Source organism: Drosophila subpulchrella, chromosome X (genome assembly GCF_014743375.2).
Source record: "Drosophila subpulchrella strain 33 F10 #4 breed RU33 chromosome X, RU_Dsub_v1.1 Primary Assembly, whole genome shotgun sequence".
NCBI lineage: Eukaryota > Metazoa > Arthropoda > Insecta > Diptera > Drosophilidae > Drosophila > Drosophila subpulchrella.
Genome location: NC_050613.1, coordinates 13122342 through 13142699, shown reverse-complemented (window position 1 = coordinate 13142699; position 20358 = coordinate 13122342). Strand labels below are relative to the sequence as shown.

Here is a 20358-nt window from a genome sequence, read left to right as displayed (position 1 = left end):
CTACCTCCCCGTAGAGCCTTAAAAAGCGGATTTTACAATGGCTTGGAAATTGTGAGTTTTATTTTTCCCATTCACTCTCGACGGAGAATGAATGGCCGTGCAATCGGCCGATTAAGTGGCTCATTAGACGCGGAGGAGGTCATGTGAACCATTTAGGGAAATTGCATAAGCGATCCACTAGAGTGTTTACTCCCCGACAACGGACAATGGCGAATAGACACGGTAATCCACGAAGGCCCCAAGAAGTTGTGGAAGAACACCTGTTATAAGAACACCAACCCCCAACTACTGGGCTAATGGAATTTTAACGTTACAAAAATGTAACAACCCACCTATCCACCCATCCAAAAAGCCGCATCCAACGACCAGAATTAATGCGAACATGGGTCGCATGTTGCTAATGTATCTCTTATTAGCGGACGTACGCATCCCCATTCCGGTTCCCATTCCGGTTCCCATTCCCCGTCCTTTTCCCTAGTCCCCCCCGTTTTCCGTATCCTGCATCCTGTGTCCTCGGCTAATCCACTGGAAACATCATTTTGAGCACCTGTTTAATTGCGTTAATCACCAGGAGCAAACATTATTGCCAACGCCATCAGATGTCGGGATGATTATGATGGGGGGTCCTCATCTCGGGTCCCTGATTACCGCGCTTTTTCGCCCTCAGCACTTCGACCTTTGGATCCCCTCTGAGGGCCGGGGTAATGCTAATTTTTATGGACTTTCTCCTGGACGCAGCTGGATGGAAGTGTCTTTGTTTCCTTTCACAAGTAGTATAATGAACTAGCTACAAGAAAGTCCACCAAAAAGTTTGCTTTAATATGAATCCTAAAATTTTTTTGGAACTTAAATATTTAAAATATTACACATAAATGTTTGCTATTTTGTTAAGCATTAGCTATTTCAAGACTCGAAATTTTAGTAGGCAAATATTTAATTATTATTAATGATTAATGATTAATGATTATTAAACCACTTATAATAACAAAATAATACATATTTATAGAATTTTTTAAATCATTTATAATTTTTTGTCCTTAGAAATATATGTACATGTTTTTCTAAAATAGATTTAATGGAAATTTACATAGAAATGAGGTTGGCAGCAATGAATTTATTTCAAGATATAACTATGTATAGAGAATAACAGGAAATATAAATGTTCAAACCCAATGGAAATCCAAAACTTTACTTTTATTATCCATAACTTGAGTTGTTATTAGATTCAGATTTAGAAGTGAAATATCTCTATAATCCGATAGTGTATATATGATAATATGTCATTTTTCTGTTTTAATATTTGACAATTCATTTCAAATCTCTCCAACCATTGTTAAAACAGTTTCATAAACGCGGTCTATATATATGATATAGTTGTCCCAAAAATTCTACTAAATTTGCTATCAACAATTCGGTTGTTTTGTTATTATGGTTTTAACATTAGTAATAGTAGTTAAAGGTATGTTAATATTAGATATGTAAAAATGGTCTTCCTGATTGAATCGAAAACGTTTTGATTGATTTGGTTGTTCGATCCCAAATGAAACCCTAGAACAAACCAGGCAAAGTACGTCACTTTCATCTACCCCTTTCGAGATATATCTGGCGACTGACCGATTGATGATGAGCGACTACAAGTACATGTTCAAGATACTCATTCTGGGTGACTGCGGCGTGGGCAAGTCCTGTCTGCTGATGCGCTTCTCGGACGGTCGATTCACAGGGAAGTACCTGTGCACGGTGGGCGTGGACTTCAAGGTGCGCACCGTTGAGGTGGCCGGCCAGGTGGTGAAGCTCCAGATCTGGGACACCGCCGGCGAGGAGCGCTTCAAGTCGGTGCTGCCGGCCTACTATCGCGGTGCCCATGGCATTCTGCTCGTCTACGACACCACTTCGGCCAGCAGTTTCCAGAGCATCGATGGCTGGCTGGAGGAGATCCATCGCAATTGTCCGGACAGGGTCAACATCCTGCTGGTGGGCAACAAGTGCGACGACCTGGAGCGCCGCCAGGTGAGCCAGCAGCAGGCGGCCCACTACGCTGATTACCGGACCATCGCCTTTCGCGAGGCCTCCGCCAAGAGTGGCGCCAATGTGAATCACATATTCGCCGCCTTGGCAGTCAATATTTTCAATCGCCTGGTGGCCAAACCCTCAGCTCCCAGCCGAATGCTGGGCGGGCAGGACGCAAAGGACGACGACATGGAGAAGCCACCAGCTCCCAAAATCCGGCTGGCGGGCTCTCATCGCCTGCGGCCCAAACATGTCGCGTCTTGCTGTTGAGAAACTTGCTTCTTATATATTTTCTTTAAGTTTTTTCTTTTCTAGGGTCTCCAAAACCAAGACCCAAACAAATATTTCATCATTATATATTTTTAAACTAAGAAAATGCATTCTAAACTTAATACCTACACTAGGGCGGGTTGATTTGTATGGTGTCAAAAACAGTGACGAATCATAGGGAAAAATGTAATTGTAAGCAATATTGCCGAACAATCTTATGGTCTAAAATGGTTTTTTTGAGGAAAAAATGTAATAGTTGATTAAAAATTTCTATTAAAACTGTAAATAGAAAGAGGGGTTTTAAATTTTGTAGTACAAGTGTGTTGGCTACTATGATAATACTAGTTTACAGCCATAATGCCCCAAGAAGGATGATGATTGTTCCTGGTAGAGTTGGACCCCTAGATCACGAAAAATAAGTCACAAATATTTTTTATGGATTCGTTTTTATTCAAGATTAAAAAAAAATTGTTTGGTATCTCTGTGTTTGTAATCACTATTATATCTCGAGTTGCACTTAACCAACTATTTTATCAAATGGGTTTAAAGGACACAAATTCTTTGTTTGCACTAGTTTTCCCGTTAAAACAGGCTTTTTGTATGTTGTATATTTAAAAAAATCCATAAAATAGTTTTCTTGTTTGGTTTTCTACCCATTTCCTTAATTCCCGGTCAATCATCCCCCAGTGTTATACGTGAGCTCAATTATCTCCCACCTCCACAAGCATAGCAATCAAATCGTTTCGCAATTGTCCGTCCTCAATTTACCCGGGCTTACTTTTACATCTTCGAAGAAGCCAAACAAGTGGGCGGTTCCCGTTGACCGACAAATGTATCCACCTAATCAAAAGGCCTCGCCCTCATCGCCATCTTCTTACGACTTTGAGTCCGGGTTATGGCCGAATATTATTGATATTATATATTGCGCACATTGTAATTGCGTCTATGCGTTTTAGGGACTATAGGATCAACGATCATTATTAAAAACAAGTTTTACATTTCAGGGACACTCAAGAAATAAATTTCCATTACAATAAAAAAAAAATGAATAAAGAAATGGAATTTTCTTGCCGTTTATTTGTATTTGTCTTTGAATTTCAATTTATTGTTTCATACTGAACTTGAACTCAAATATCTAGGTGTTTACTTATCGTAAGATAATATTGTTTGTATATGAAAAAAAAAATCATATCTTGCCATTACATGCAAATAATAAATAATAAGTATCGAATGACAATTTAGAGCGCAATGGGGTTGTCGATGGAACGGTGAGAGTTCTTAAAGAGAAAGCTTAGATTAAATTAGGCGTGTCAAGAGTTTGGACAGCTAAGGCGGTGCCGGATAAACCCAAGTGACATTGGCCTCCTCGGCGTACTTGGCGAACAGCTGCGTTAGCTTGCCGAGCAGAATATCCTGGCTGGCAGGGGACAGGTTGCCAACGGCTTTGGCCCAGTTCTTCAGGACCAGGCCAGGGCTGCAGGTGGTCAAGTTGATCTCCGGCACGAATCGCTGCGGCTCAACTTCCTGAGCTGGTTCCGTAAGCGATTGATTTAGCTGCTGCGGCGTGCGGACTGTGAGCGGACCGTTGGGCTTCACCTGCTTGTAGATCTCTGACATGTGCCGGAAGTACTTGTGGCCCATGGCGCAGCGATGCATTGGGTCCGTGATCTTCAGGTAGCGCATTTCGCGTAGAGCATACTGAAGACCCAAGCGGCATTCCGTCACTGTAAAGATATTGTACAAAATATAGTATTTAATCAAGCCAAAACTATAAAATGACTAGGTTTGGGATTACTTGGGGCTTAATTAGTTATTGGCACAAACCTACACGACAGTAGGAAAATGTAGTTACAACCTAAGCCTTACTATCTATGGATCTGCGATTGTTCTTCAAATTTTAGAAAGCATTTTATATATATAGATGTGTATAATGAAGAAAACCGATTTAAAAACAAAACCTCTTTTAGTCAACGGCGCCTATTAAACTTTATCTTATAACTCGAAGTCTTTTTAGCATTTTTTGTAGTAGGTTTTATAAAGTACATGACCTCAAGGTCATAGCTCTTAGTGCTTAAAAATCAAAAGATTTCTTTAATATATATAATATATGTATAGATATATTATATATTTGAGTTTTATAAGTGTTTATAACCTATAAAACTTAAAACTACAATTCTTCTTAATGTTTCCGCCGCTAAAAGACTTTTGTACTTGTTAATAGTACTTTGTTATATTTAAAATCCATGTCCGTTCTTGCATACCTGTGGCATTCAGCTCCTTGGAGACGCGTACCCAGGCGGTCCGCTTGTCGATGGTGCTGGCCCGCTCAAAGGTATGCGGATGGCGGCGCAGTACATGGGTCAGCTCGAAGGCCTCGATGGTGGGCAGGTGACCGGCGACGCGTTTCATTTGAGGGAGCCGTTTTTGGGCGCTGCCGTTGCGTTGCTGCACTTCGACTCCGTCGCTTGGCGCTTTTGTTACCGCGTTGGACTCTGCAGCGGGAGTCTTTGTGGGCACGGGCGTGCCACCAGGTACGGGAATAGGAGGGGCGGCGGCTGGCGGGATCGGAGCTGCAGCGATGTTTTTCTTCGTGTATACGCTTTGCGAAACACTCAACTTTCCGGTAAGCAAGCGCTTGGCCTCCTCCGACTCCCACGGCATGGGCTCCTTGGCTAGGCGGGCCAAAAGGGCCGCTGGCGTGGGTTTCTTTTTATCGGCGGGATCGGCGGACATGAGAGCCTCGTACATGCTGCAGCGCTTCACCTCCTCGGCGATCTTGTTGTGCACAATGTAGTAGTACGGCTCAAGGGGATGATAGCGCACATCGGCCAAGAACCTGAGCTGCTCCAGGGCCTGCCACCAGTTCTGTGGCCAGGGATTCTCGATGCCACGCTCCAGATCCTCCATGTACGTGCGGAAGGCGAACTTAAACATCGACCAAACGTCCCGATGATTGACTGCAAGACGATAGAGAGTTAAAATATAAGTGGATAAGGCAAACTAAAGATATCACAATTGAAACCTACGATTGGGGAATTTAATGCGCGCCTCGCGCCACACCTCTTGCCGCTCCTGATCCGTGTACTGGCGCGGAGCTACCACCTCCTCGCCAGGTCGCGCCTTGCGCAGCTCCCAGTAGAGGTGCTCGTGGTGCCGGAAGTGGCGTATCACATCCGGCAGCACATCCTTGTGTTCCATCCATAGGTACTTGCGCGCTATTTCGTCAAACTTGCTGAACAAGCGGTGCGACTTCTCCCACACCTTCACGCTGGCCTTAAACGGACGCATCAGCTCCGACATTGGCGCAATGAGCGGAAACACACTGATGTTCTCAGCCAGGAACTTCCAAACTGCGCGCAAAGCGTCCTCTGTAAGATAGAATATGATGAGATTATTGTGCTACCTTAGATTATGATCAAGTACCCACCAGGCATGTGAAACTTCTTGCCGATAAGCTTCCAGAACTCATCACACTTCGCGGCCAATTGCGGATCCTTTTTGTGCAGCTGGGGCACAGCCATCACCTCGCGTATCAGCGTCGCCGTCCTAACCATGTTCAGATTGTAGCGAGTGGCCTGGTTGTCGCACAAAATGTGCAGCATGTTGTTTCCGGTTGCGGGATTCTCGTGCAACACCACGGTAATATCCTTTGTATCATTCTCTAACTGACTATTGGACGATAATGTTGTTGTTTCCTTTTCTGGCTGGCATACTGCTGTTGCTGTTTCATTGACTGCAGTTTTTGCATTAGATACAGTTTTCTGAATAGCCTTAGGTTGTGCATTAGCTACTGGGGGTGCTGTGAAAACTGTTGCTGATGAGGATACCGTGGATATTGTCTCTGATGTATCGTCTGCATTCGTAATGTCCACTGTTGCAGTGGTAGCTAATGTTGCAGCTCGAGCTTGTGTTGCTGTTGAACCTGGTGTAGTAGATGTCAATAATGTTGCAGCTTTAGCTTTTACTGCAGACGGAGCTGAAGATGCTGCTGCTCGAATTGGGCTTATGGTTGCTCCTGTGCTTAGTGTTGCTCCTGTACTTATTGTTCCTCCTTTAATAATCGTTGCTCCTGCGCTTAGTGTTGCTGGTGTACTTATTGTAGCTCCTTTGCCTATTATTGCTCCTGTACTTATTCTAGATCCTGTACTTATTGTTTGTACTGCAGGAACTGAAGGCAAAAGTGCTGATTCTGCAGCAGGTTTATTACTTATCCTGATAAGTGGTTGTGCCACTTGTCCATGTTTTTTGGCATAGTCTGGTAGTGGTGAAACTGAGCTCCATTTTGATGTTGCTGCTGAGGCATTGGCGCTTATTGTAGTAGTAGTAGTTGCTGCTGCTACTGTAGGCACAGATGGTGCTGCTAGTGATCCCATGGGCTTGTTGTTAGCATCCCAACCGCTTAGCAATCCTGACTGATGTATACGCACCATCGGAGCCCCAGTGCCTGATAATTGGCCACTATTGGTAACAATATTCGATGATTTTATGGGCACCAAAGTGGGCAGATGCTGGGATGCCGGAGCTGGCTGCAGAATTGGCGGCGGAATCTGTGGCGTAAGCGGCGGTTCGCTAAGTAGCGTTCCCAGAGCCGTCGCTGGAGGATACCGCTGAACTGTTATTCCGACAGTCCTTTGTGCCGGCATATTTTGCCGAATCAAACTCCGAGATGCTGCCGATGGCATCTGCGGTGGATTCGGTATGGGCTGCTTGGTCTGAATCGACACCTGCAGACCAGGACGCTGCGGTAACGTTGGACGCACTGGCGTGATATTCGCGCCTGATAGCTGAATATTGGCCGGGCCGGCGGGCAAACCCATGCCCATGGCGGCGGCCGCCTTTGGCGCAATCCGTAGGGTGGGCGGCAGTTTAAGGGGTACTATATTGCCCGTGGCCACACTCATGGCGGAGGTGATTTTGGGGATCATAAACGTGGGAACAGATGGATCAGAGGCCACACTTGAGCTAACGCTGGTTGGAGCAGCATTTGAGGTGGAATTGGTGATGACGGGGCCCGAGCAGCTTCTTACATTCGTGATGGTGGGTAGCATGCCCGTGTTGGTTCCGCTGGCGCTGTTGCTGCTGCTAATGCTACTGCTAGTTTTCGAGGCGGGCGGGTAGACAATGGCCAGTGGCAGGCGCGGCGGTGTCGGTAGCGTTGGCAGAGATATCTTGGGCGCCGGCTCTCCGGGCATCGATATTGCCCCATTGTGTTTACGCTTATAGCTTTGACGTGCCGTCGTGCGGGCGGCCACCTGCTTGAAGATGCTGCTTAGCGCGTTCTCGAAGTACCACTTGTCCTGCAGCTGGTAGCCTGCCGAGCGCATGGCCTGCAGTTCGTGGTGGAAGGAGCGCAGCATCAGCCAGGTAACCTCGCAGCGCTCGTGGCTGCCCACCACCTCGATGCCGACCTTCTGCCAGAACTCGTCGTAGCGCGGCGGCTTCACCTTGTAGGCCATCGACTCGTCTGTTAGCTGCACCAGATCGGGCATATTACGCATCGTATTGATCAGCGACATCACACTGCGGAAATTCTCGATGGGCTCGTACCAGCCGTTCTGCAGATACTTGGAGGCCTTGCAGACAGTGTTGCGCAGGCGCAGTACATGCGGCCGCAGAAATTCCATCAACTTGCAGAGCTCCGAGTTGCTGCACTTGTCGGGCCGTTGGGTCAGCTCCCATTCGTAGCGGGTCTGGATATTCAGCCAGCTCTTCATCAGCTTGGTGGCCTTGTCATGAAGTTCGTTAGCGATTGCACCCCAGATGAGACCGCGATGCCGTGTGTTCTCATAGCCAGGAGCCAGGCAATTGTAGAGCTGGGGATAGGCCTGCACAGCCTCGATGAGGCGACGCTGATCATCGGTGAGGCGGAATTGGAAGCCGGCCTCATCTTCGAGATCCACATCGATTATGTCCACGGGCGGTGGTTCCACAATCTCCACATCGGGCAGAGTTTCATTCTCTTCGATGACCTCCGTGGGTTCGCCCACCTCGGCCGGTTGGATCTTCTCCACCGTGAGCGGGAACCGGGCCACATGGGGATACAGGAAGAGCAGCTCCTCCTCGTGCCTCATACAGGGTCGTTGGCCTTTGGTGCCTTTGCGATTGCGCTGAAAGGCCCTTAGGCGGCGCACATGACGTTGGTAGCGGTACCGCAGCTCCGCCCAGGCAGCCAGGCAGTTGGTCAGATCCGTGGCCAGGCGATTGGCGACGCCCTGCCAAAGTTTCTCCCGGTGGACGTCGTCATGGAATTTCGGATGCCGGGCATCGTACAAAGCCGGCTGGCGACGAACTAAGCTAATGAGACGCCACTCCGCCTCGGTCTTTTGAAGGATGTCGGCTTCCCCGGATACCGATCCTGGTTGGGTGACTCGGATAAAGGGTTTGGCGAAAACGTCCACACTTGCATCCTTGGGTACGATTTTATCGGCTGTCGGGGAGGAGGGAAAGGAAGTTAGTTCGATGTGCCGAGGTGCCCAACTGGCGGACTCACCATTGATGATCAGCGGATCTGGCGGACCACCACCGATGGCCATGACCTCCTCATCCATGTCTTAAATCTATATGTATTACCGATGCCAAACGTAAGTAAGCCGCGCTTTTCCGGCACAAAAGACGCGAAGTATCCCCCCGATAAGGACAATCCGGTGGTCAAACTCCCGGCTTAACTGCTATATCTGCACTCTCTATACACAATATCGAACGAAGAATATACCGATGCATACGGGATTCACTGCCTGGCCAATAAAAAGTTGACAGGTTTCCCGAGAAGCGCGTTTTTGCGACGCCAAAAAGTCGGCGTTTGCCAAACGCAAATTGCTCGCAGGGCAACTCAAGACAGCGCTGCCAGACCGCGTGAGCGTCAGTTGACTGTTTTGCAACGGTCTGGCAGCCCATATCGTAAAAGAACAACAATGGCTGCCCTCGTTGACAAGTGAATGGCAAACAGCTCAACAACGTGTTTTCATTAAAATGGATTGAAGATAAGTAAGGAGATCAACATTGCTGAAAGCCAATAAAGTGAAGCAACTATCTGCCAGCGCTCCTCCTTTTAAGTGTCGTTTGTCGAAAGATTTTTTAGCAAAGTGGCATCAATGCACAAGGCTTAACAACAATGGCGGTCTTCGATGACATGTGATTGTCAAACAGCTGTGACTTGCTGAAAATAATAGAGATGGAACCAACCCGTCAATCGATTAAAGTCAAGATAACACCAATACAACTTATCTGTACTTACCACAGTGGGAGAGTAGTTAACCTCTTTTATACCGAAACCAATTTAATAGTTTATTTTGTTAAAGTTGTGTTTTGCCCAGCAGCCTCATTAGTTACTGCGGTTCATGTTTCAAACTTTCGATTAACTTCCGCTCTCAGTTTACCAACTTCGGCTTTAAACATATATTTGGAAAGTGGTCCCACTGTCCTTTCTGTGTTTATAGAATCGAGTACAAATCAATTTTATTATCCATCCGCGCCTTGGTTCCTCGGTAATCTAATTCAGTTTATAATGACTAAATGATCTTTAATCCAGTACTCAGATCAACGATTGTCTTCATTATACTCGCAAGGCCATTCCTTGGCCTTGATGGTACAAAACGTTTAGTAAAACACTTTGATCTCACAATATTCTACGAAATACCAGTACATTCATACATGCATTGTACGAAAATAGCATATTCCACGAAAGATCAGTACTAAATGTGTTGATAGTGTCACTGTTATGTCGTTGGCTGTTAGCATAACTAAGCAAAAACAAGGATATCTTGGAGCGAAGGACCAAACCATTAACATTGAAAGGCCATCAAAACTTATTGACAGAATGCAGAGGTCTAGGGCATGTCTGCTGAATACACATGTCAAAGTATCACTACCTTTTACACTAACTAGGTATTACTTTGGAATTGAGAGTTTAAACGTTTCCACTTAGAAGAAATTTGATTCCAAAAACCGAGGCTATTTAACCATTGAACTATCGAAGTCAATTTAATTTAAAGTTTTGTATATAAAGGTGGCATGAACATTTTAGTGTCCGTAAAATACAAAAGTGCTAAGTAAAGACTCTACCCCGACGTCCGAGTACAAGAAATTGGTGTTTCAGGGAGTCCAACATAAATATCATGGCAAAGCTAACCGAAAAAACCTTGTTGTTACCCGTTGCTATCAGGACTAGTCAACGATCAATAGAAGGTAAATAGGTCAGTGCAGCTCTCGAGGTCTCGATCCACGGATACTAGTCCTTCCATAAGTAGTTCCAAAATCCTAGGTAGTTCGGTCAATTTGGAGTTCTAATTAAAGTTATTTGAATTGAACGCATTGCCGAGTCAGACCACTAAAGGCAAGCATGAAGGATTTGAACTAGGAAGTCTTCTCAATTGTCTCAGCTCGTTCCTAAGGTAGCTGTATGATATGGTCGACCGATTAAAAACTAACTTTATTTGAAATCCGGAAATCGTAAAAAGAGCTTTACCCCAGATTAGAGAAGAATATAATCAACAACAGAGATTACGCTATAGTCGACGGCCTCAAATATGAGATAACCGTTACTCAGCTATCAAAACAGCGCCATCTACCGTTCATTCCTATCGGCTGTTTACGGAATTTCGCTAGCACATAACGTGAAACCTTGGTGGAAATTTCGTGAAATTTTGTGAAATTTCGTAAGCAGTCGATTTTCTGTGTGAAAATATCTCCATCCCTCTCGCACTCTATTGAGTTTGCTTATTATTTATTATTGTTTTGTTATAACTTTTTAATGAATGGTACGCTTTGAATAATTTTTAGCATGTACATAGATGGTAATTCATAATAAGAACAAAGTCTCATTTTAATAATTGAAAAATATTTTAAAATGTGGGTGAAAGATAAGTTTTAGCGTTATGGGCGATTGTGGGCGTTAGAATGGGCATGGCACCCTGCTGATACAAACTTGCGCTGCGCAGGAAGCCTAAGATCTACATGCCAAATCCCAACATTCTAGTTTCCGAGATCTTAGCGTTCATACGGACGGACAGACGGACGGACAGACGGACGGACAGACGGACGGACAGACGGACGGACGGACGGACAGACGGACGGACAGACGGACGGACAGACGGACGGACGGACAGACGGACAGACGGACAGACGGACAGACGGACAGACGGACAGACGGACAGACGGACAGACGGACAGACGGACAGACGGACAGACGGACAGACGGACAGACGGACAGACGGACAGACGGACGGACGGACAGACGGACATGGCTACATCAACTCGGCAAGTAATCCTGATCAAGAATATATATGCTTCCTTTTTACTTTCCGGCGAATTTAGTAACCCTCTTACTCTATGAGTAACGGGTATAACAACGAAGCTAGAATATTTATAAGGCGCTTACACTGCCTCCATGATTTTTGAATATTCGACAATGATTTTATCAGTCCAAGCCCACTATTACTCTTCGAGTAGCGGGTATAAAAATGTATAATGACACATTTCCAACTTGAAGATGACCAGTAACACATTTAATTTTGTGCTTTTATTGTATCAATGGAAGTTGATTGAAGCACTAGGAAGCTAATAAAGATCATACAAATAATAACAATATTTTATGTTTTTTATATTTCATACTGTGGCGTGACAATTCAAAAGGCACGCTTTAATCGTTGATCATTGATCACTGATCAGACCAACTTGGCCCATGTTTTTTTTTTGATATACCGATATCGATAGCAGGCGAGCACAGTGGGCACAGTGCTTTTGTTTTGATTTTTCCTCTACATGTTTTCGTCGCTCTGGCAACGCTGCACGAAATCAGCTGATTAACCGGCCTGCTTTTCGGCAAATGTTTTCATAACGCGCCTTTGATTGAAATTCGATTGAATTGAGTGAATTTATAGTGAAGATCTGATCCCAGCCATGTGGACCAGGACGCACTGCCTCTGGCGCAGTGTGGGGCGCGTGGGCCGCCAGTTGTGCGCCTCGAGCGTTGCGCAGGCGCGGATTTTCGCGGATCGTGAGAATCAGTTCGCCCACGGGATCCTCATGGATTCCTTGAAACCCTACGCCATACTGCGACCCCGGGACTCCGCCTGGCAGGATCTTCCCGCCACGGAGGGCTTTATGCGTCCACCACATAGCGACGCCAATCCCGACGATCTGTACGCCGACTTCCTTGGCCTGGTGAGGCACTGCATCCGACTGGAACTGCAGATTAGCGATGCCCGCTACGACGACTTCACTCGCTGCTTCTGCGAGCAACTGCATCGCCTCACGGACGAACAGCTAGTGGGATCGCTCAGCGCCTTGGCCGAGCTGCCCACACCGGAATCGACGAAAACCCATAACTACATGGAACTGTGGAACACCCTGGATATCGAGTGCTGTCGGCGCATCGAGCGTTGGTCCAGCGAGCAGCTGCTGCTTGTGAGCGACGCCTGGTATCGCCTGGGTCTGGTCAGGATCGGGGAGTACGTGTGGCTGGCCCTCAAGAAGCTGGGCCGCAAGTTGCGTAAACTGCCGCCCGAGCAGCTAGTCCACTCCATGTTTCTGTGCAATCTGCTGCGCCGACCCGTCTTCGAGATGTTTGACTTTGAACTAAATCTGGCCCGCTGTGTGGACCAAATGACCTTGTCCGAGCTTGGCGTAATGGCCATGGGCTTCTTCAAAACGCAGACGCCCATCAGAAATCCGGAGCTGCTGGAGCAAATATACCAGAGACTGGGCAGCGAGCTGAACACCGTGGAGGACATTCCCCTGGTGGCGTTGCTTAAAATTCTGCGCTACAGCAGCAAGTTGCCCCAGGTGGAATCGCTTAAAGAGCTGCTCTGCGCCCTGGAGTCCCAAGTGGAGCGGGTTTCGCTACTCACGTGCCTGCATATGGCGCTCCTGGGCTGCGAACTGCAGACCTGCAATGATTCGCTGGTGGAACGGATTCTGTTGAGATTCGAGCGCGAATTGGACTCCGCCCGCTTGAAGGATGTTGAGCGTATCTGCTTGGTAATGGCCCTGTTTAATATTACCACTTCGTCGGGGGTGGATCGACGTTTGGCAGACAGGCTGCCCGATTTACTGCGCCAGCGGATGGAGGAGATACTGCGTCATCCTCGTTGTTTTAGCAACTGCCTGCAGTTTCTAACAATGCGCGGCGTTTACGACGTGGAGCTGCTGGGCGTGGCGCTGGAGCCGCGTCTCGTGCAGCACGCCTACCGCAGCGGACTACCTGGGCGGGAGTACTTCCACCTGGACGGGTTCGCTCGTCTCCTTGGCCCGCAGGAGTACCAGGGAGCACTGCTCACCGATCGGCAGCGGCAGCAGATGGGTCGCCTCTACACGCAGTACATCCCCCAGCGGGACGGACGCTTCAAGCTGAACAGCACCGATCGCATCCTGGTGGAAATACGGGAGGCAATCTCTATGATCCACCGATCTGTGACCTTCAAACACATCCTGCCGCAATACGATCGATGCGATTTGGTGCTCTGCTACGACCACAGCCAGCAGAAGGCTTTGCCCCTGGACGCAGAGGCGTGCCAGGATTACAGTGGTGAGATTCTTACCCGCAAGCACTTGCTGGGCGAGAAGAAGGCGGCGGATGACCAAGTGGCCACTGTGGTCATCGTTATTGCGGGCTGGAACAACGTGATCCGTGACAAGGAACGCTTCACAGGGCAAATGGAAATGAAGCTAAGGCAGCTGCGGCAGTTGGGACATCAGCCTCTGGTGGTAAGTGCTTTATGGGGAATGTTATACAAAACTATGTTAGCATTCCCAATTCCAAGGCTATCAAGATGTATGTTTTTACATATTATTATTTATTCATCATTATCTAACCGTCTATTTTCTGCCTCATTTAGATCTATTGGCACGAGTGGCGAGAACTGGAAACTTCTGCGGACCGCCAGGATTTCCTTAGACGCCGCCTCAGTCAAGTGGCCAAGATTTAGCGCATCATCGTCATCATCAGCAGATGCCAATGGAACCTTAGTAGAAATAAGAAGAGCAAGACGGAAAAACAAGCTGCCAACAACCACAGGAATGAAAAACGGCTATAAATTGGATATTAGTCAGTCATTAGCATTATCTGAACATTGTACAGGCACAACACTACGATCTATTAATTATCTAGAAAAAAAAGGAATAATTATCGAATATTTAATAATGACCGCCCGCGGCCACGCGCCATAAGCCCACAACTACTAGCACAGCGTCACGCTCCTTGCGACCCTCTTTGGAAGTTGGAGTTGGTCAGAGGGTGGCGCTTAACGCCCGCTTGGTGTACTCGTATACCACGAACAGAGTGGCCGTTGCCGGAATGGTGCGCAGGACAGATGGCAGCAGGCCACGGTACAGAGCCAGGACACCCTCGCGCCGCACTATGTCCGCTCCCACGGCGAACATGCTCTCGTTGAGGTTCTTCACCTGGATCCGGCTCTTGATCACGTCCGCCGGAAACGTCGACGTCCACAGACAGACGCCTCCAATGGCGCCGGCGATCATCGTACGCAATGGTCCAATTTCATCCTTAGTTTGATCATCGCTGCCGGGGAAAACAGAGATAATTCAAGGTAGATGCATGCCGGATAAACTAATGATGAATATACAAAGTCGATCTTTCATAACTCAGGGAACTTCAAGTTTTCAAATTTATTTTACCTTTAATTTTAGAGTCTCTTTACTTTAATTAAAAAACGTTCGAGTTATGAAAGTTGGACTGTAGTTTGATCCTAACCAATTGCCTTTAGTACAATAAGACTGTAAGTTGTTAAGTTAGGTAAAAACGTTGTGTTCATAATTGCAATTATGTGAATTTAATAATGACCTTTGCTTAGTGTTTCTTAAGTAGTGTGTTTCTGGATGATTGACGATTGTCTAGCTTGTTAAATCATTTTTAAACCAGTTTTGTAAATTACAAAATATATTTGTACAATTGTTTACTTTTGGAAAATTTTAATGGAAGTTATTTATCTCCTAATCAGTGATCAGTCTTTAACGTAATATAATTTCTGAAATTAAAAATTTTTTTTACTAGGCAATATGATTTTTTGTGAAGCATATCAAATTTGATCCTAATAACTTGTGGCGGATGTTTAACAAATTTTAAGGAATTAGGATAAATATTGTAATTGTTTCTGAATTCGTGTTTAGTTTTATCTTAACTAACTTTAGGCTACCTGAAGCATCCTTTCAAGGACGTCTGTTGGACTTACCGTCGCAGTATTTCCCGGGTGCCCTCGTAGCTGCCGAAGAAGAAGAAGTAGCCGGGCATTTCCCGCAGGAACGTGGAGCTCAATCCCCGATAGAATCCTCGAATGCCTGCGGAGAAGATGTGTTAAAGAGACGGGTCAGTGGAAAGACAGAAAATAGCTGGGCTGGAGATTGGGACGTTAGGACGTGACTATCTATCTATAATTAAACGGACATCGGACATCAATCAATGGCGAAACGGAAACGTGTTCATGATCTGCCGACTTGAGGCTGTGAATCGCGGAGCGTTTCAGAAAAGTTTCCACTTGACTGATAGTGGCTCAACCATGTGCATTATCCACGACTGCACTACCCCATCCCTATATTCCGATACCGCTCTATAGCACACATATATGTATAGCTCTATGGCGATCTTGTACTACGTCACTATGATGCGTGGCATGTTCTCAACCGCGAGGCTATGGCTATGAACAGTCTTATCAGCCTCCATAGAAATAATTCGCTTTTCGCTATCTGCGTAGTAAATATTCATTATTTATGTTTCAGAAATTAACGAGAGTAATGGCAGCCTTCTCAAGTTCGATTAGATTTGATTAGCGTGGAGGTATTACAAAATTCATCGCTTGACAAGCGTTTTATAGCCTTAGCTGATTTTCTATGGCTTATGCTTCCTGTTATTGCTAAATGTCAGCATAAAATTTCAACCATGCCCATTGTACATGACTACTAATAATAAATATTACGGCACAATTTGGAATTGCATTTTAAAATTATATAATAGGCATGTGCGTATTACGCATCTTTTCGGGTATTTATAAAAAAAACATTCCAAAATTACTTATTTCATGTGCAAAGATTAAGTTTCAGACTGCTTAGCTCATAAAAAGTTTATGGTTCCTTAATCTGTATTAGCAGACTAACTAATACAGAGCATTTCATCAGTTTTTATGGCCCTTACACATTCAATTTAAATCCCAAAATGTTTTTTTTTCCTTTTTTCCTATTTTTTTCGAGGGAATTTAAGCGTCTCCTCACCGTTTCTGTTTGGAGATTGCAACTTTGCAATGTTTTTCACGATTGCATTATATTACCCTGGCATTCAGCACGTAATTTAAGTCAACTTATGTGAAAGTTGTATGCTCATATTTACAGCTTTGTATTTCAATCAGCCGGTAAAGGAATACTACAGGAATTTTTAATGCTTTAAAAATTAAATTTCAATTGTGGCGGAAAGTTTCTACATATTTTTAACAACACAACCTGATAAAAACCTATTAAAATAAGAAAAAATAGTATAGATGTAATATTCTTTAAAAGCAAAGAGGGTTCATAATTGCTAGGCGATACAGTAGTTTTTCTACTCTATCTAACAAAACCTTAAATATTTCCAATATTTTTATGGATAATATTTAAATCCAAAATTGAATTCAACCGCCTTATTGCCCATTTGGTGCAAGAGATCCCCAGCAGATCCCCAACGGATCCGGCAACCCCAAGTGATCCCATCCCCAACCATGTGGACTCGTGCCTTTGTATGGGTGCGATGCGTATCTGTGTTTATATCGCGCACTGCGATGCGATAATTGTGAATTATTAGAAGAAAAAGATCGCCGAAAGCCGGGCGGAGATAATCTAATCGGAGCACTTGAGGGTCGAGAGCAACACAAGCTTTTCTAAAACTCCAAGGCTACGCCCCCCAAAATATTCAGGGATAAATGCGATCATAATGGATATTAAAGTGTCAATATGTTAATTTTTACTTTGGCATTTACAAATTACTAACTACAGTGAGCATTCAAAACAGTGAACTTGAATAACTATGCATTTTTTTTAGTATTTTCTATCTATACATCTATATCATAGATTCTAAAAATATTGAATATTACATAGCAGTTTGCAGAATTTTTTTTTTTAAATATGTCAAAAAATTTTTTTTCAATTTTTTTGGTAGTTTTAATAATTGAGTGATATCTTTTACGGCGTGAAGGTTTCTTAAAAAAATTAAATATATGTATGCCAAACATATCTACATAGCTGAAACAAAAACCATTATCAGAAGACACTTGCTTAAGACAGAAATAATTATATTTGGTTTTACTGTAATGAAAGATAATACAGTTGGGATACTTTGCACATTAAAAGTATTTTTCACTTATTTAAAAGCATGTCCCTTGTGATAATTTTTTCAAGGTTTAGAAACAATGATATTCGGGTCTATTATAATGAAATACTAATGGTTCGTTCAATCCTACAGAAATATTCAAGCGAATATTACACTTGTGTGAGATAAAAGATATGGAAGGCATGGAATATGTTTCGGGATATTAGTACTCACCCTCGGTACGCCAGATGTATCGCGTGAGCGACCAGGGCGTGCGCATGTCCTCCGGATGGGCCGGCTCGACGAAGTGCTTCATCTCGCGCAGCGCCTGCAGTTTGCACTTGATCAGCTCCGTGGGACAGAGGGTGAGGGTGGAGAAGCAGGCGGCCAGGGAGCCGGCACAGGCGTTCTCCACGGTGGTCAGCTCACCGGAGGTCTCCTTGCCCACGAAGAAGGCCACGAATTTCTGGCAACCACCATAGGCGGCGAACAGGACCGAATTCTCGGCCACGTTGGCGAATACGGCCGGAACGGAACCGGCATACAGGCCACGAAGGATGCCATCCTTGCGGTATGTGCTCACAAAGCAGTCCCACATGCCGCGATAGACCTCCGGGAAGGTCTGCAGCTTGACCTTGACCGTGTCGAGGGGCTGCGACACGTACACCTGGGCCGCACCGCCCAGGGAACCCGCCATGAAGTCGATCAGCCCCTCGACGAAGTTGATATTGTTGCCGGTACCGCCGCCGTGCATGTCTAGTCGTCGAAGGAAGCGCAGGAAACCGCCGACCACGAACAGCAGGCCGTCGCGTACCGCTCTCAGCGTCGATTTCACACTGATCGGTCTGCTCAGCCAGCGCTTCGACTTGCCCTTCTGCTCTCCGTCGCCCTCTCCGTCGTCTTGCCCCTCCTGCGGGGTAGGGGGGGGGGGGGGAGCGGTACAGTAGGGTTGTCAGCGTTTGGTTACTTATCGACCACGACCGTGTTCCCATTTCCACTCCATATCTCAGGCGGAATTGGGATCTCAAAAGGTCGCAAAATAATATTTAAGTTTTCATTACGTTAATAAGTTTGGTTTTACCTATTGCTAAACTTCCCTCGGAAGATGTTTTTAGATCCTAACTTTGACTTCATTTGTTTGTACTTTTTAATTGTGAAATTGAAACCGCTTATGGTCTAAAAATGTATTTTTGAATGTATTGATGAATGCATTTCGATCAGTTGGCAAGTTTTAACATTGGGATGACAAACGGTTCTAAAATAATATTTTTAATTACGCTATTAAGTTAGTTCTTAATTATTTGTTAAATTTAACATTAGTTTATTGTGGTCTATCAAAAGATTTTTATAATATTTCATTATGGAGATCAAAGCACAAATGGTCTAACAATTATAGTTTTTTTTTTGTTAGTTTTGACATTGAGATAACTAATAGTCCTTTAAAAGCAGCTAAATTAGAGTGATTAATGAAATTTAATAAATTTATATATAAAGATTTTAAATATTTGTGCTATGAGGTGTGTTTCCAATTTTTGTTTTTGAAGTCACTGGCAATTTTTGACTTGAAAAATGAAATCATTTGAATGTCTTTAGAATTATCACTCTCAATTATAATATTTTGGTGTACAACACTATGTAATCTAAATTTGTCCGCTAATTGATTACTTTTCTTATGATAACTTACTATAACTGAAAATATAGATATATTTCTTATCGTTTTCTATCAAGATTGACAAAATAAACTTCGTATAACTTTGATTAATAAATAAATTATCTGTTAATTAATCAGTAATCATTTATTAATTTGAACGAACCGAAATTGTCGAATATATCGATTTTGGAAATCTTGATCTATTTACGTTATCGAAAAAATGCAGATATTTCGTCTTCTATCTATGGTCTACAATTGGTGTAGAGATGCAAAATTAATCTGTTCATTTAGCAGTAACCTTTTGGCTTACTTATTTACTTATTAGATCAATCTTTTTAATGAACTTGATCCATGAATATCATAAGATCATCAATACCGTTACCTTTACTGTTGCTTTCATTACGATCGAACTAAAAATATCAAATATATCGATTGCCATCGATTGTTTGACAAACTTGATCCATAGACATGATCGAAATAAAATTCATATACATTTTTCTTTCGGTGTAGAGATAAATGCTATACGAAATTGATCGACTAATTGATCAGTATTGAACTAAAAAAAATATCGATATTTTTTCTTGTCCCGGGTTCGACAACTCTACCTGCAGGGCGCGTTCGTAGGCCTCGATGATTTCGTCGGGCGTCATTATCAGCACGCTGCTGCCCGCTTGACTGCTGCCGATCCGCGGGGGTGGGGGCGGTATGGGCGGGGTCTGGGGCTCGTCATCGGTGGGCGGTTCGCCGGGTGGCGCTTCGGGCGCCGGCGGCGGATTCTTCGAGCGGCGCTGCTTGATCGCTTCCAAAGATGGGCGGTAGCGGTACGATTTCTGCCGATCTTCTGGCTTCTCCATTATCTTCGTTCTTGTTTGTTGTTGCTAATGTCGTCGTTGTTGTTGTTGTTGTTTTTTTGGCGCTGCGGCGCTGGCGGTGTCTCGCTCGCTCTCGCGCATGGAAACGGGAACGAGAAAGGGATGGGGCGCTAAATCGGCGGCTCTTGCTGTCCCTCTCTGACCCTAGGCGAGCGATTTCCGGGGGAAAACGACAATTTTTGGAGTGATTTTTTTTTTGGTGTGCTTGAGATGTTTAATGAAAAGCCGGGGAGTTTGGTTTCCTTTCAAATAATTGTTCGATTTACGGT

At 44.8% G+C, this 20358-nt stretch overlaps 4 protein-coding genes across 4 annotated transcripts; 2 read left to right on the top strand and 2 right to left on the bottom strand.

Moving 5' to 3' along the window:
- The first annotated feature begins 1358 nt into the window (after window positions 1-1358).
- LOC119556242 (GTP-binding protein yptV1) lies at window positions 1359-2323 on the top strand. The gene is made up of 2 exons (XM_037868276.1): window positions 1359-1459; window positions 1553-2323. Exons 1-2 carry the CDS (start codon window positions 1429-1431, stop codon window positions 2278-2280), a joined length of 759 nt encoding a protein of 252 aa, XP_037724204.1. The 5' UTR covers window positions 1359-1428; the 3' UTR covers window positions 2281-2323.
- A 1002-nt stretch (window positions 2324-3325) lies between these two features.
- LOC119556236 lies at window positions 3326-9118 on the bottom strand. Its single transcript, XM_037868269.1, has 5 exons — window positions 8771-9118; window positions 5708-8707; window positions 5307-5648; window positions 4542-5237; window positions 3326-4004 (listed from the first exon to the last, which is right to left on the bottom strand). Exons 1-5 carry the CDS (start codon window positions 8826-8828, stop codon window positions 3607-3609), a joined length of 4494 nt encoding a protein of 1497 aa, XP_037724197.1. The 5' UTR covers window positions 8829-9118; the 3' UTR covers window positions 3326-3606.
- A 2962-nt stretch (window positions 9119-12080) lies between these two features.
- LOC119556237 (FAST kinase domain-containing protein 5, mitochondrial) lies at window positions 12081-14255 on the top strand. Its single transcript, XM_037868271.1, has 2 exons — window positions 12081-13983; window positions 14115-14255. Exons 1-2 carry the CDS (start codon window positions 12178-12180, stop codon window positions 14202-14204), a joined length of 1896 nt encoding a protein of 631 aa, XP_037724199.1. The 5' UTR covers window positions 12081-12177; the 3' UTR covers window positions 14205-14255.
- Window positions 14256-14313: 58 nt separating this feature from the next.
- Window positions 14314-20171, bottom strand: LOC119556240 (mitochondrial ornithine transporter 1). The gene is made up of 4 exons (XM_037868274.1): window positions 19823-20171; window positions 17801-18476; window positions 15468-15573; window positions 14314-14797 (listed from the first exon to the last, which is right to left on the bottom strand). The coding sequence occupies exons 1-4, from the start codon at window positions 20069-20071 to the stop codon at window positions 14506-14508; spliced, it is 1323 nt and encodes a 440-aa protein (XP_037724202.1). The 5' UTR covers window positions 20072-20171; the 3' UTR covers window positions 14314-14505.
- Window positions 20172-20358: the final 187 nt, after the last annotated feature.